Below are 12899 nucleotides of genomic sequence, written 5' to 3' on the forward strand. Positions count from 1 at the left end.
GGCCCAGCAGCATCTCAGGAGCACAAAAGCTGACGTTTCGGGCCTAGACCCTTCATCAGAGAGGGTGCTCCTGGGCCTGCTGTGTTCATCCAGCCTCACATTTTATTATCTTGGATTCTCCAGCATCTGCAGTTCCCATTATCACTGAAGCTATGAAAAATGCAGGTTTAGGCTATTAACTTGCTTTGTTTGGTGGTGGAATTTCTAGGGTGGATTCAGGTTGCGCAGATTTTAGATGACCTTTTTGGTAAAGGGGAACAATGGAGGAAGAGGTCCAAATTACAGATAGGCAAAAAAAAGCAATCTGGCCATTGGCCTGAAGGTGAGCAGTAGCAGAGGAAAAGTGTACCCAGTTGAAGTTAGAATTCAGATGACAGGTGGATATAATTGACAGGATAAGAGTCAACTGCAAAAAGGTGTAAATTAGGTGTGGAATGACATAGTGATATAGACAGGATGTGAGCTGCAAGGTGGTATTCCTGAAGACATGTTATGCAGACATATCAAAGGAAGGAGAAAAATTGAGGGCGACAACAGATAATTGAAGCTGAACTGGTAAGAAGATATTATGGCTGCCTACTGAGTTTTGAAGTCAGTCAAGGGTCAACGGCTGACCAATCAATATCACAATCATTGGTAGGTGAGGTAAGTTACAGCAAAACAGGGATTGGTTGTGACCAAGGACAGGGTTTTGGGTGTTTTAGACCAGGAATTTTTAGTTCATGTCACTGACGAATAACTGAAAAAACTCACTTTAGGTACCAAGAGATTAGCGCAAGGGCAAAAGTCACCTTCCAGATTTGTTCAAAAGTTGGGACTGCTCTGTTTTGATGAGATGGATTTATTTTGTTTCTGCCAGTGCTAAGCAAAGGGTGAAACTGGTCTCTACCAGAGTAAAAGGAGAGAGGCTCACACCTGGAATGAAATGAAGACCTGGTATATTATAGCCAATGGGCCTCAAAAGGGGCACCTGTCAACTAGTTCAGATGTTTACCAGAGACTGACTGTGAAAGCCTGCTGCTGAATCCGTAACATGCGCACATTTGTTATGGATTGAGCATCAGGCTAGATAAACAGCCCCTGTAATGTGCTTGCAGGCCAATGTCTGTCATTTTAGTAGTTTAACCCCTTGTGGTCAGTCCTGTATGTGTCTTTACATACAGGACTGACCACAGTTTAGTATGTCATAATTGATTTGTTTTTCATTAAAGTAGGTGCTATTTTCTGATTTAAATGAAAACATTTAAATTTAGCTGGTTGGAGTAAATATAATGAATTCTGTTTTAGATTGGGCAGATCTTCAGGTTAAAAATGTGACGCAGTGTTTGAGGATACTGCTTCCTGCCACAATTACCAAAAGGCATGCAGAGTTTATTTTCATTTCAGATGTTTCTCAGTTCCAATTAGCAACGACAGTTTTGGTGATTTAAATTCCAAAGGGGGAAATAAAGAAATTACAAAGTTGAGAGAGACTTGGTCAATCTAAATTCCTATAATTAGGCTATAGGCTAAAGCAAATTATTTAGATTTAAAACTTTGCACCGCACAAAGGCTAGGCTGTAACCATCACCAATAAGAGACAATCTAACCACTGCTCATTGACATTCAATGGTATTACCATAACTGAATCCCCCACTGTCAACACCCTGTGTGTTACCATCGACCAGAAAATCAACTGGTCTTGCCATATAAGCACAGTGATGACAAAAGTATATCAGAGGCTAGGAATATCATGGCAAGTAACTTGTTGCTTGACGCCCAAAGTCTGTCCATCATGTACAAACTGCAATCCAGGAGTGTGATGGAATAATCCCCACCTGCCTGGTTGGGTGCAACTCCAACAATACTCAAGAAGCTTGCTTGTTTAGTGCCACATCCACTCCCTCAACCACGTCTGCAAATTCCTCAGACAGCACCTTTTAAACCTAGGACCACTTCCACCTAGAAGGATAAGTGCAGAAGATATGAGGGAAGACCATCGCCTGCACGTTCCCATCAATGGCACTCAACATTCTGTCTTGGAAATATATCCCCATTCCTTCACTGTCACTTAGTCAATATCTTGGAATTCCCTCGCGTGGCATTGTGGGTCAATGCAACAGGTGGACTGCAGCAATTCAAGAAGGCAGTTCACACTACTGTCTTAAGGGACAGACTATAAATGCTGGCTATCCGGTGACACCCATATGCCCTGAATGAATAGAAAAATAAATCATCTTACTGGATAAGGAGAATGACTGTAACTTTAAAGTTGAGATGTATTGCTGTATTTGCAGCTGATGCTGTCATCATTTTAAGTTATAAACTTTCATACTAAAAGGAGAAGCAATTCACATGTGGTTAACTTAAGAGGAACACAGTAGTCCCAAGGAGCCCTAAGACCTATATGCCACTCGTATGAAATGACTATGATGTATGGCCAAACAATGTGCAGTTTAAATAGAGATAGTAGGAACTGCCGATGCTGGAGAATCTGAGATAACAAGATGTAGAGCTGGATGAACACAGCAGGCCTAGCAGCATCAGAGGAAGGCTGACATTTCAGGCCGAGACCCTTCATCAGAAAAATGCTGTTTTTAAATAAACTGTTTACCCCAAACATTGTTTAGCACCAGATAATGATTTTAAAAGCTAGTTCGAGCCAAGTCACAAAATTTGTATCACAAGCCAAACACTGAAGGGGAATTGAAAGCAAATTAACAAGTACACAGAGAAGATATGCATTTGGAGTAGTTTACAATTACATTTTTGCTTGGAGCAGGTGAGAATACGCATTACTTTGGGGAGTTCATATGCAAGAAAATGACAATTTGGATCATCAGGAGCAGGAATTTGTGACAGTTGAAGATAAAGTTCATTAATCATTAACCTCGTTGGAACCATGTAGGTGGATCAAGGAATGCTTAAGTCAAATTTGTAAAATCAGGCTTAGCACCTTGTTAGCAAGGACCTGAAATCCTTGTTAATGTGCTTTGTCATGGTATCTAAGATCTAGGAATCATTTCTTTATAAACAGTCACTGTTTAACCCAGATCGGCTCTTCACCCTCTATCTCTCATGGATGCAGTGAAGGGCGTTTCTTACCTTCAGGGTATGAATACCTGCTGAGGTGATACTTAATTTTAGCTCTTCTAGCATATGAATGAGATGTGGATGACATAGTAGTGAAAGATTCAATAAAGACTTATTATACCTGGTATCTACAGATAATCACAGAAACTGCATATCTGGGCTCAGTTAGATGTAAGCTGCAAGATACTTTTCTCAGTATGTCATGCTGCAAAAGGACTCCACAAACTGGAGTGAGACATTTAATCATCAGTGCAGATACCATGATATGCTGAAGATCATGGCGGTGTCCTTTAAAGGTGTATTGTACACTAGTTATCAGACTTAACACAACATTCCCCCTTTTTCCTAAACAGATACAAAGATTTATACGTAGATGTGTGTAATCAATTCAATAATTGTACAAATTGTTAAAACAGATTTGTGATTAGCAATCTAAAGTTCAAAATAATGTTTTGGGGGTTTGCATGGCCCTCTGCCAGTGGCTTGCAGCTTCAGCATTAACATGTTGCTGAGACTCCCAAAATCACAATCCTTTCTAGGTGCCCACTCCATCAACACAGCCTTCACACTTCCCAAGGTCATCACTCAAGCCATGCATCATTTGATTTTTAACTGCATACCTGTTCTCAGCACTCTCTATATTCCCCCTTTGTGGCCCATCCCCTAAAGGCAGCCTGCCAGCGCTAGCCCTTGCCTGTTCAGATCCCTGTCCCTGACTGCGATAGTCCCCATGCCACCATCCCCAACTGGTCCCTCTAGAGACAAAGCCTGCAGCACAGAGGCACAGACCATACTCACCCCGACATATGACACTACCCCGACCAGGCAGCTGACAGTGGTTAAAGTCTGTGACTGGTTTGGCAGACTGTCTTTGACGAACTGTGCCATGCCTCCTGACTGATGAATGCCCCCATGGACTGCACTGCAGAACATTCACCTCAGACTTTAAGACATATACTGTTGCTTGCTGTAAGTGGTATGTGTTGACACGAAAGCTGAGGCCATGTGGTACAGGTGTTAAACTGTTGTTCCTTATTGACATAAGGCAAAATAAATGTGCTCGGACTGAGGTCTGCTGCATCACGTGGCTGCTAGCCTGGCTATGTGACTGTGCAGATTGCCAATGTAAGGCATGCCAACCAAGGCTTGCGTATTGGTAGAAAACAGCTATGCATGTTGAAATAGTCAGGGAGCAGCCTTGGTAGGTAGCCTGGTCCACTCTGTGTAATGTGTTCCTTTTCCTATGAGCTATCTGCACCTTGTGCAACTGTACGCTGCTGGTTGCCAGTGGTAGATCAGTTTGCCCTTGCAGGGCATGGTGCCAGCACGTTGGTGGCAATTCCTTCCTGAAAGTGGTGTGCCAGTGACAGATCTGGAAGAGTACCTATGGCTGCTGCTGGTGATTTGTGCCCTACTCTGCAGTTTGTCTGTGGGAAAGATGGAGTTATTTTTGAGCAAGCAGTGGGTTGAACACACCAAGAGTTCACTCTGGTTTTCACATCGAGTTTACCCTATGGCTAGTTTGCATGGTGATTTTGGTAAGGCCACAATCTGTGGCAAGTTGGGCTGTTAACAAGCTACTTAACAAGCAAATATGCGCGTCACTTGGGAACCTGCCACCGAAGAGTGAGAATCTTCCTGCATTGCTTGAGAAAAGTTAGAAGATGTGGCAAGATTTTTGCCCATGTCAAGATTGGCCTCACCGAATATCTTGCGTGGTTCCACCATCTATCGCACCATAACCCACACCACTCGGAGCCTGGTAAGATTCTACCCATAATGTCCTTTCAGTTTTTGAGTGATTTTCAGTGCTGTCAATGATATTGCCACAATTGGTTCTTTTGAAAGGTAATTTTGAGGTAAGATTTGAACTTTGGATACAATTACACCCACCACTGGAATTCTCATAACTTTTGTCACATTTATTCTCCTTCTCCAAGGTGTTGATAGATTCCTGGAAAAGCAGCAAAGGACTGGAACTGGAATACTTTATTTGTGGTAACATCAAAGAATATTTTCACTAATTGACTGAGCTATCCATCAACCAGTGAATTTTACAATAAAAATGTTCCAGAAGACAAATCCAATACTTTTCTCACTTCAAACGCAGAAAATTTATATAGATCCATGATATTATAGTTGAACTTTACTAGACTACAAAATACTATTGGCAGGCTTATGATGGAAAAGCCTGTGAACAGCCATATAGTTTCTTTGAGTCAATTTTGAGGGGGGAGAAAAACACAGAAGACTTACCAGATCCAAAATAAATCAAAGGATCAGCTGGCGTATTTGCACAAATGAATTTGGCAATTTTGTTTTCATTGGGTGTATTGTTTCTTAGGTGATATAACATTGACGCAGTTTCTTTATAGTGCACTGTCTTCGATTTTAATTTTCATGCAGATTTTTTTACATTTATGTCCAGAATTTTCAATAGCCTCCCTTTATGCTGCTGAACAAATTGTAATGATTTGATATATTGATTCAACTAGTTAGTTTCATTTGAAATGTTGTTTGCTGTGTAATTTCTTTTCAGTAATTTTTTCTTGGTCTTTGCTGTCACAGTGCTTTTTTTCATATTGGTTGTCTCCTTTCCATTTGTTGAACTTATTAACTGATCCAACCGACTGGAAACCTTAACTCATTACCAAAAACAAACAGTAGTAAATTACATTGTCCCATATCTGCAGCTCGGAAGAAAACACATTTATTAATATCTGAACTGTACTTACTTCTCATATTAAACACATGTCCATTATCATTGTCATGGTTTACACTTCTTCCCTTTTTGTACTAGATCCAGTTTTTGTAACTTGCTTTTAAAGCAGTATTGAGCAGTGTTGTCTAATAGAAATTAAATGCCCCCCATTATTTGCAACAACTGAATCACTATATTCATCACATGGTACAAAATAAGTGCAATATTTTGAAATTACTTTTTAATTTTTAAGCATTAGCAAAAAAGCACACTGGACCCATTGCCAGAGCCATGAGATAAGCTTCAGACTCATTCTGTAATTAAACTGTGCTGCAAAAAATCTCTCCACTGCATTACACTCCTAAGTGGTGGTGACAATCTGTTGACTGAATTATTATGTTACTAGCATTGTGTTCCACTTAATTTGATCAAATAAAACCTCAAGAACAAATGGTCCCTATTTTATTCAAATGAATGAATTAGGGAACTGGGGGTAAAGTTTGGAAGTTGGTTTCTGCGTTTGGCTCTTGCCTTGTTTTACAGTCTGTCACCTGCCATTGAATTGATGTTTGGCTAATGGCCAACCTCTCTAACTGGCCAGGCACGATCAGAAGAGCAGGAAAGCTCACGTTTCAGGTCGGGACTGAAGTAAAGTCCCGACCCAAACCCCAAAATGTCAATTTTCCTGCTCCTGTTATGCTGCTTGTCCTGCTGTACTCCTCCACACTGTGCTATCTCTGACTACAGCATCGGCAGTTCTTACAATGTTCTGTAACTGTCAGTTTGTGCCATTTTCACCCTGTTACTTTCAAGTTGTATGTTACAAGATCTATTAAGGTGAGTGGTGAATATATTTGGAAGTTGCTGGATCACCCAAGGTTGCCAAACTTGCATTTCAGTCCTCAGTGGCTACCTGTCAATCGTGTCAGTTGATCCATGCACAAGTGCTTTGTGAAAATATCAACTACTGGCTCAACAAAACAAAGTTCTTCAGGTACTTCAGGTACAGTTCTTCAGTGCTCCTGAGATGCTGCTTGGCCTGCTGTGTTCATCCAGCCTCACATTTTATTATCTTGGAATCTCCAGCATCTGCAGTTCCCATTATCTCTTCTTCAGGTAGCAACTAGATTTTACAGGGTCACTAGTGTGACAGTGCTGTGGCTTTAAGAAGTGTGTTTTATCCTGCTCTCTTTTACAGAGAGATTAGGAGGCAGGGATTGAGCAGTCTATGAGAAGATAAACAACTTGTGAGGCCTTGTGTTCTTTTTTAAAATTGGAACAATAGAAATCTCCTGAGTGGATGTGATCAAACACCCACAGAGCCAGAATTTTTAGTATAACTTCCAGCAACTACTGTTGGAGTCTCAGCAGGGTTGGAAGGCAATGAATCTCTTCTGGCTTCTACATTCTCTTTCTCTGAGTTTTCTCTGGATGTTTTTCCTTCTGGGCTGCTGGATTTGCATTTGAGACAGTTCTGTTTTTTTGAATTTACCTTTTGCCAAGGGTGTGTTTATGGGATATTACTATATTGGAACAGTTACGAATTAGTAATAAAATTATCTATTTTTCTGTTAGTTTTTCCAACAGATTTGTTATTCCAAGTTTCTCTTTGTTGTATTTTGGCCATATTGTTTGAATAAATTGTGTTTTGCTTAATGTTGAGTGGTTCAACCAATTGAATTGCATCTGGAACACAGTATATCACATTTACCTCTAAATTAAGAAAAAAATCACTGTCTAAGCTACCTTCTTAATCTGTTTTGGAAGGGGTCTGCTGTGGTCCATATTACTAGATTTTGCAAGGAAACTTTGGGGAATTGGATCTCTGGCCTTCTGAAGATTAGCCCTCTTTTTACAGTGTTTTACAAAGCAGTGTCCTGATGTAAGCATAACGTTAGTAAAGACAGGTTAGTTTTCAGACGTTTCGTCACCATTCTAGGTAACATCATCAGTGAGCCTCCGAAGCGCTGGTGTTATGTCCCGCTTTCCAAGGAAACCTAACCAGATAAATAGAAAGCGGGACATAACACCAGCGCTTCGTCGGAGGCTCACTGATGATGTTACCTAGAATGGTGACGAAACGTCTGAAAACTAACCTTCCAGCTCAGCGAGCAAACTCACATCCAGAACCTCAACCTGAGCTACAGATCTTCTCAAAACTCGTTAGTAAAGACACCTAGACAGAACAGGGATAGATAATGTAACAAAGAGCAGACTATTTTCTTGTTTCATTGTGCAAGTGGCCATTTTGCTTACAGCTCACCAGAAAGACAATAACAGAATGACATTCCCATAAACATAGTCACTGTCTGATTGATTTGTGAGTCCTGCCTAAGATTAATTATTCTTTACTGTGGTGGGCCTTCAACTTCATTGGGAGTAAGAACTAAAAAAAAGCAACATACTATTTAACCATGAATGACTGCAGACTTCCAAGATGCAGAACAATTTGAGTGTTCTCGTGCATGGGGCATAATGTTTGCCTGGAGGTATGGCAAATGATTTAGAAAGCATATAGAAAGCTATTCTTTATAATGAAAGGATTTCAACATAGTCATAAAGTTATACAGGATGGAAATAGACCCTTCAGTCCAACTTGTTTTGAGGCAACCAGATATCTGAAATTAATTAAGTCCCATTTGCCAGCATTTGGCCCATATCCCTCTAAACCCTCACTATTCATATACTGATCCAGATACCTTTTAAATGTTGATATTGTACCAGTATCCACCACTTCCTCTGGCAGCACATTTGATACATGCACCACCCTCTGCATGAAAAAGTTGCCTCTTAGATTCCTTTTAAATCATTCCCCTTTCACCCTAAACTTATGCCCTCTAGTTTTGGACTCTCCCACCACAAGGAAAAGAACTTGGCTGTTCACCCTATCCATGTCCTTCATGGTTTTATAAACCTTTATAAGGTCACCCCTCAGCCTCCAAAGCTCCAGGGAAATTTGTCCCAGCCTATTCAGCCTCTCAAGCCTCTCCCTATAAGCTCAAACCCTCCAATCCTGGCAACATCCTCGCCAGGATTTTCTGAAGAAGGGTCCTGACCCGAAATGTCAGCTTTCTTCCTCTGATGCTGCCTGGCCTGCTGTGTTCTTCCAGTTTCTCACTTTGCTATCTCAGACTCCGGCATCTGCAGTTCTTGCTTTTACTTGTAAATCTTTTCTGAACCCTTTCAAGTTTCACAACATCCTTTCTATAGCAGGAAGTGCAGAATTCAAACAGTATTCTAAAAGTGGCCTAACAAATGTCCTTTACAGCCACAAAGTGAACTTCCAACTCCTATACTCAATGTTCTGACCAATTAAACATAAAGGTAAGGATTTTATGCTTCCGTTATAAAGGGCATTATTACTGCATCTCAAATCCTATGTGTGTAGTATTGGTCTCTTTATTTAAAGAAGGATGTCAATGCATTGGAGGCAACACAGAGGAGGTTAATAAATTGATGCCCTGAATAAGTGGGATGTCTTATTAGGAAAGATTGGACAGACTGGTCTTGTTTGCACTAGAGTTCAAAAGAAGCCAGGAGTGATTTGATTGAAATTTAAAAGATCCTGAATGGCTTTAAGATAGATATGAAAAGGAGGTTTGCTCTTCGGGGTGAGTTCAGGATTATGGAGCACTTTCAAAATTAGGGGTAGCCCTTTTAAAAGAGATCTGTTCTCTCAGCAGTTTGTGCAATTCTGAATGCTGCCTCAGAAGGCAGTGGAGGTGGAGATCATTGATTTTTTTTTTAAGGAGGAGGTAGACAGGTTATTGTTAGGCAAAGGAATCAATGACAGTCGGGATAAACAGAATGTGGAATTTGGAATATAAACACATCTGCCAAGATCCTATTGAATGGCAGAGCAGTATGGATACCCGTATCTACTTCGAATTTGAATGTTTGTATCTTTGTATGTAATACAATTCTAATGTTGCTGATGGTCCACACTGTCTTATGGATGCCCAGTTCTGATTCACATGATCTGTTTGAAATCTGTTCCATTTAGCATAGTGGCAGTGCCACACCAAATAATAGAGAATGTTCTTAATGTGAAGGTGTATGCACAACAATTGTGTTGCACTAACTCCTACCAATGTCATAGATAAGTGCATCTGTGGCAGTTAATTTAGTGAGCACGAGGTCAAACCAATTTGTTTTCCTCTTGTTGATTACCTTACCACCTCATACAGACTAACTTGATGATGGACAGTAAAGTAGCTCATCCCAGAATACATTCTGTGTCATTGCCACTCTCGGCGCTTTTCCAGTCTAATCCATGAAGGAGTGCTGATTTCCCAGCTGAGAGGCTCTCAGGTGGTAATCAGTAGGATATTGTCAAATGTTAACAGATTTCATGTGGCCCAGAGTCAATGTAGAAGGCATGTGGAGCAACAGGCTCATGTCTGTATGCTAGTGTGTTGTCACCTCTGCTGGTCTATCTGCAGTGGAACAGGCCTTGCCATGGGATGGTGATAATGGTGTCTGGGACATTTTCTATTAGGTTTTTGTTTTGAAAGTGACTGCCTCAGTCTATTGACTATTATGTGGGAAAGTTCTCCTCAGTTTGGCACTTGCCATAAGATATCTGTAATGTGAACCTTATGGTGTCAAGAAGGCTGGGTTTTCTATTGTCATTTCCAGTATCTAGATTGATGTTGGATGCCTGTTTGGTTTCATTCCTTATCTTAGAACTTTGTAGTGGAGCAGTTTGATGTGACTGAATGACTTACTAGGCCATTTAACAGACCTTTTCAGGAGACAACCAAATTTGTGTGGATCTGGAGTCATATGAAGGCCCAACTGACGAAGGATGATATAATTACTTTCCTAAAAGACATTATTCAATATGCATTCATATGTGTCCATAGAAAAATTCATTCATTGCATATTTAGATTACATGTGCCCTATTATTTTTGACTGTGTCCCCAATTTAGTAGCGCTTGTTCAGCCATTAAGACAAACTTCTGTGACTTCATTACTAAGAGGTCTGAGTAGTACATGGTTTAATTAATTCCTTTGCTCTTTAAGGTCTAATTTTAAATGCAGCCAGATGTCTGAAAAGATTGTACACAAAACCAGTTACTAGACTGAGTGTCCAAATTAATTTCAAGTATTGTGGCAACAGCTATAAATGTAGTAATGTGCAAAATAGGGCCAGAAGTAAGCCATTTGGCTTATTAATCTCACCCATTCAACATGATCGTGACTGATCCTTGATCTCAATGCATCCACTCTTTCCTCTTGAGTCTTTTAGAGCTGAGGCTATTTTATAAATCTGTCTCGAATTTAGCAATCTCATTCAATGCTACACAGGGAAGTGTTCTGAAGTTGTGCAGTTTTCAAACAATGAAGGAATATTTAGTACTTAGCATTAACACTAGACTCCCCAAATGAAAAATAGTTCGTTCTTGGATAGCTTGATTATAGAATCTTATGATACATTACAGATGAGGCCATTCACCCCATTGTTCTTAGCTGGCTCTTGGAGAAAACAATCCAATTAATCCCAATGCTTTGCTTTTTCCCAGTATCCCTGCAAATGGTTACCTTGATGAGCACAAATAAAACATGTTGATATAAAGAGTCATGTTTAAATGTTTTGTGACAATAAATTCACATTGTTTACTTTTGCTTTCAAATAAAAATGAACTATAACTAACTGACCTTATAACTGGAGCTATTAAAAGTAGAAATAATTCTTGATGTTTTAATTGCATCCAAGTAATTTTATAAGAAACTATTTATTCATGTATAATGGTATGTAATTATGATTGGTTTAGTAAAATCAGTCTGTTGCTTGTCCACACCTGGGAAGGTTCCAACTGAAGGTGGAACATCCTACGTCTACTTTGTTATTGAAGATAAGTGAGAGAGCAATAATTATTAGATGGAAAATAACTGAAACTGCAGAGGCAGGGTAGTTAGGAATTTTGTTAATTCCTCTTTTCAATTAGGATTGTAATTTCTGTCAATAAATCCCAATATTAATGTTGTTGGCATAATTTGCCCTCTGAAAAAAATTAGATTTAAATTATTCAAGCAGCTCATGTGCTTTAAATAACCTATGGTTGTCCTGGTAACTACCTTCGGCAAACATGTTTTTCATTAGCATTTGAGCTTAAGCACACAGTTGAGATCGTCAGATAGTGCAATTATTAACCATTAGTCAGTATTCTTTATTGTTATATTTTAGCATATTGCTGGCATATGCAAATCAATTCACTGTGTTTGTCTTACTTTTCCTGACTTTTTTTTGTTGTTCCTAGCTTTTCGTCTTCGAATTTCAGGTGAAGTAAAGTCTCTGTGACGTGGTTTTCTAACCTTGGATGGCATGGGAGAAATCTGGAAACAACATGCTTTGAGAATCAAGACTGCCTTATAATGAAATGCTTCTAGAAGCATAGGTAATGCTAGCAAAATTTATCCTTGCACTTAAAAAGTAATAGCTAAGACACTTGTATATGGAAAACCAGACAGACTAACAGAAAAATGGAGGCTAAAGAATGCTAGAAGTGCCTGCAACTCTATGACAGTACAATGTAGAATCTGTATTGCTTTTTATCCCATTTAAAAATCCTCTGCTTTTATCTGGTAGCGTTATTTTTTCCTCTGTTAGCAATCCAAAAAGTTAAGATTGATTTCCTTGACACTGTTGCAATCAAAAACCCAGGAGTAAAATCATTATGAATGCACAATAAAAATATTGCATGTTTTTGAATGTTTTTCTGAACAATTTTGTCGAATCACTACAGTAAAATTTGTGGTTATCAGGATTGTGTGGTGCTGTTAAATCAAGAATGCCAGTCCACCTGTTGCTCATGGTAGTAGTAGGAATCAAACAAAAGCATGCCTTGACATCTACTACAATTTGCAGAGGCCTAGGGCCTCTCTATCTTTAACCTGTCTATAGTGAAGGTTGGAGGAGAAATACTTCAGTCAGTGCTTCTATAATTACTTCAGGCTGACAACATTGTTTTGTACGTAGTAACAGGGATGAATATCGGAGAGTTCAGTTGGTGGAGTATTCTCTTGGTGGGGTGCCAGATAACATGAATGCTAATGTATAAAAGTATCAGAGGTGGTGCTGCAACTTTCCTTGGCTGATTCTTGACTGTTAATCAGGACTGT

The 12899-nt window shown here is 39.7% G+C and overlaps 1 protein-coding gene across 3 annotated transcripts in view; it reads left to right on the forward strand.

Moving 5' to 3' along the window:
* The window catches only part of dclre1a (DNA cross-link repair 1A (PSO2 homolog, S. cerevisiae)), a 106607-nt gene that overhangs the window by 65573 nt on the left and 28135 nt on the right, over positions 1 to 12899 (forward strand). For 2 of the 3 annotated variants that reach the window (XR_009446970.1, XR_007249575.2), the window contains exon 9: positions 12038 to 12175. Coding sequence is in view for 1 of the 3 variants with exons in the window: in XM_048551385.2 (XP_048407342.2) it covers positions 12038 to 12078 (41 nt within the window). In the remaining 2 variants the exon portion in view is untranslated. Of the gene's footprint in view, positions 1 to 12037; positions 12507 to 12899 lie in introns of those variants that run through there. The other variant, XM_048551385.2, reaches the window with a different exon arrangement.

The sequence above is a fragment of the Stegostoma tigrinum genome, chromosome 20 (genome assembly GCF_030684315.1).
Source record: "Stegostoma tigrinum isolate sSteTig4 chromosome 20, sSteTig4.hap1, whole genome shotgun sequence".
NCBI lineage: Eukaryota > Metazoa > Chordata > Chondrichthyes > Orectolobiformes > Stegostomatidae > Stegostoma > Stegostoma tigrinum.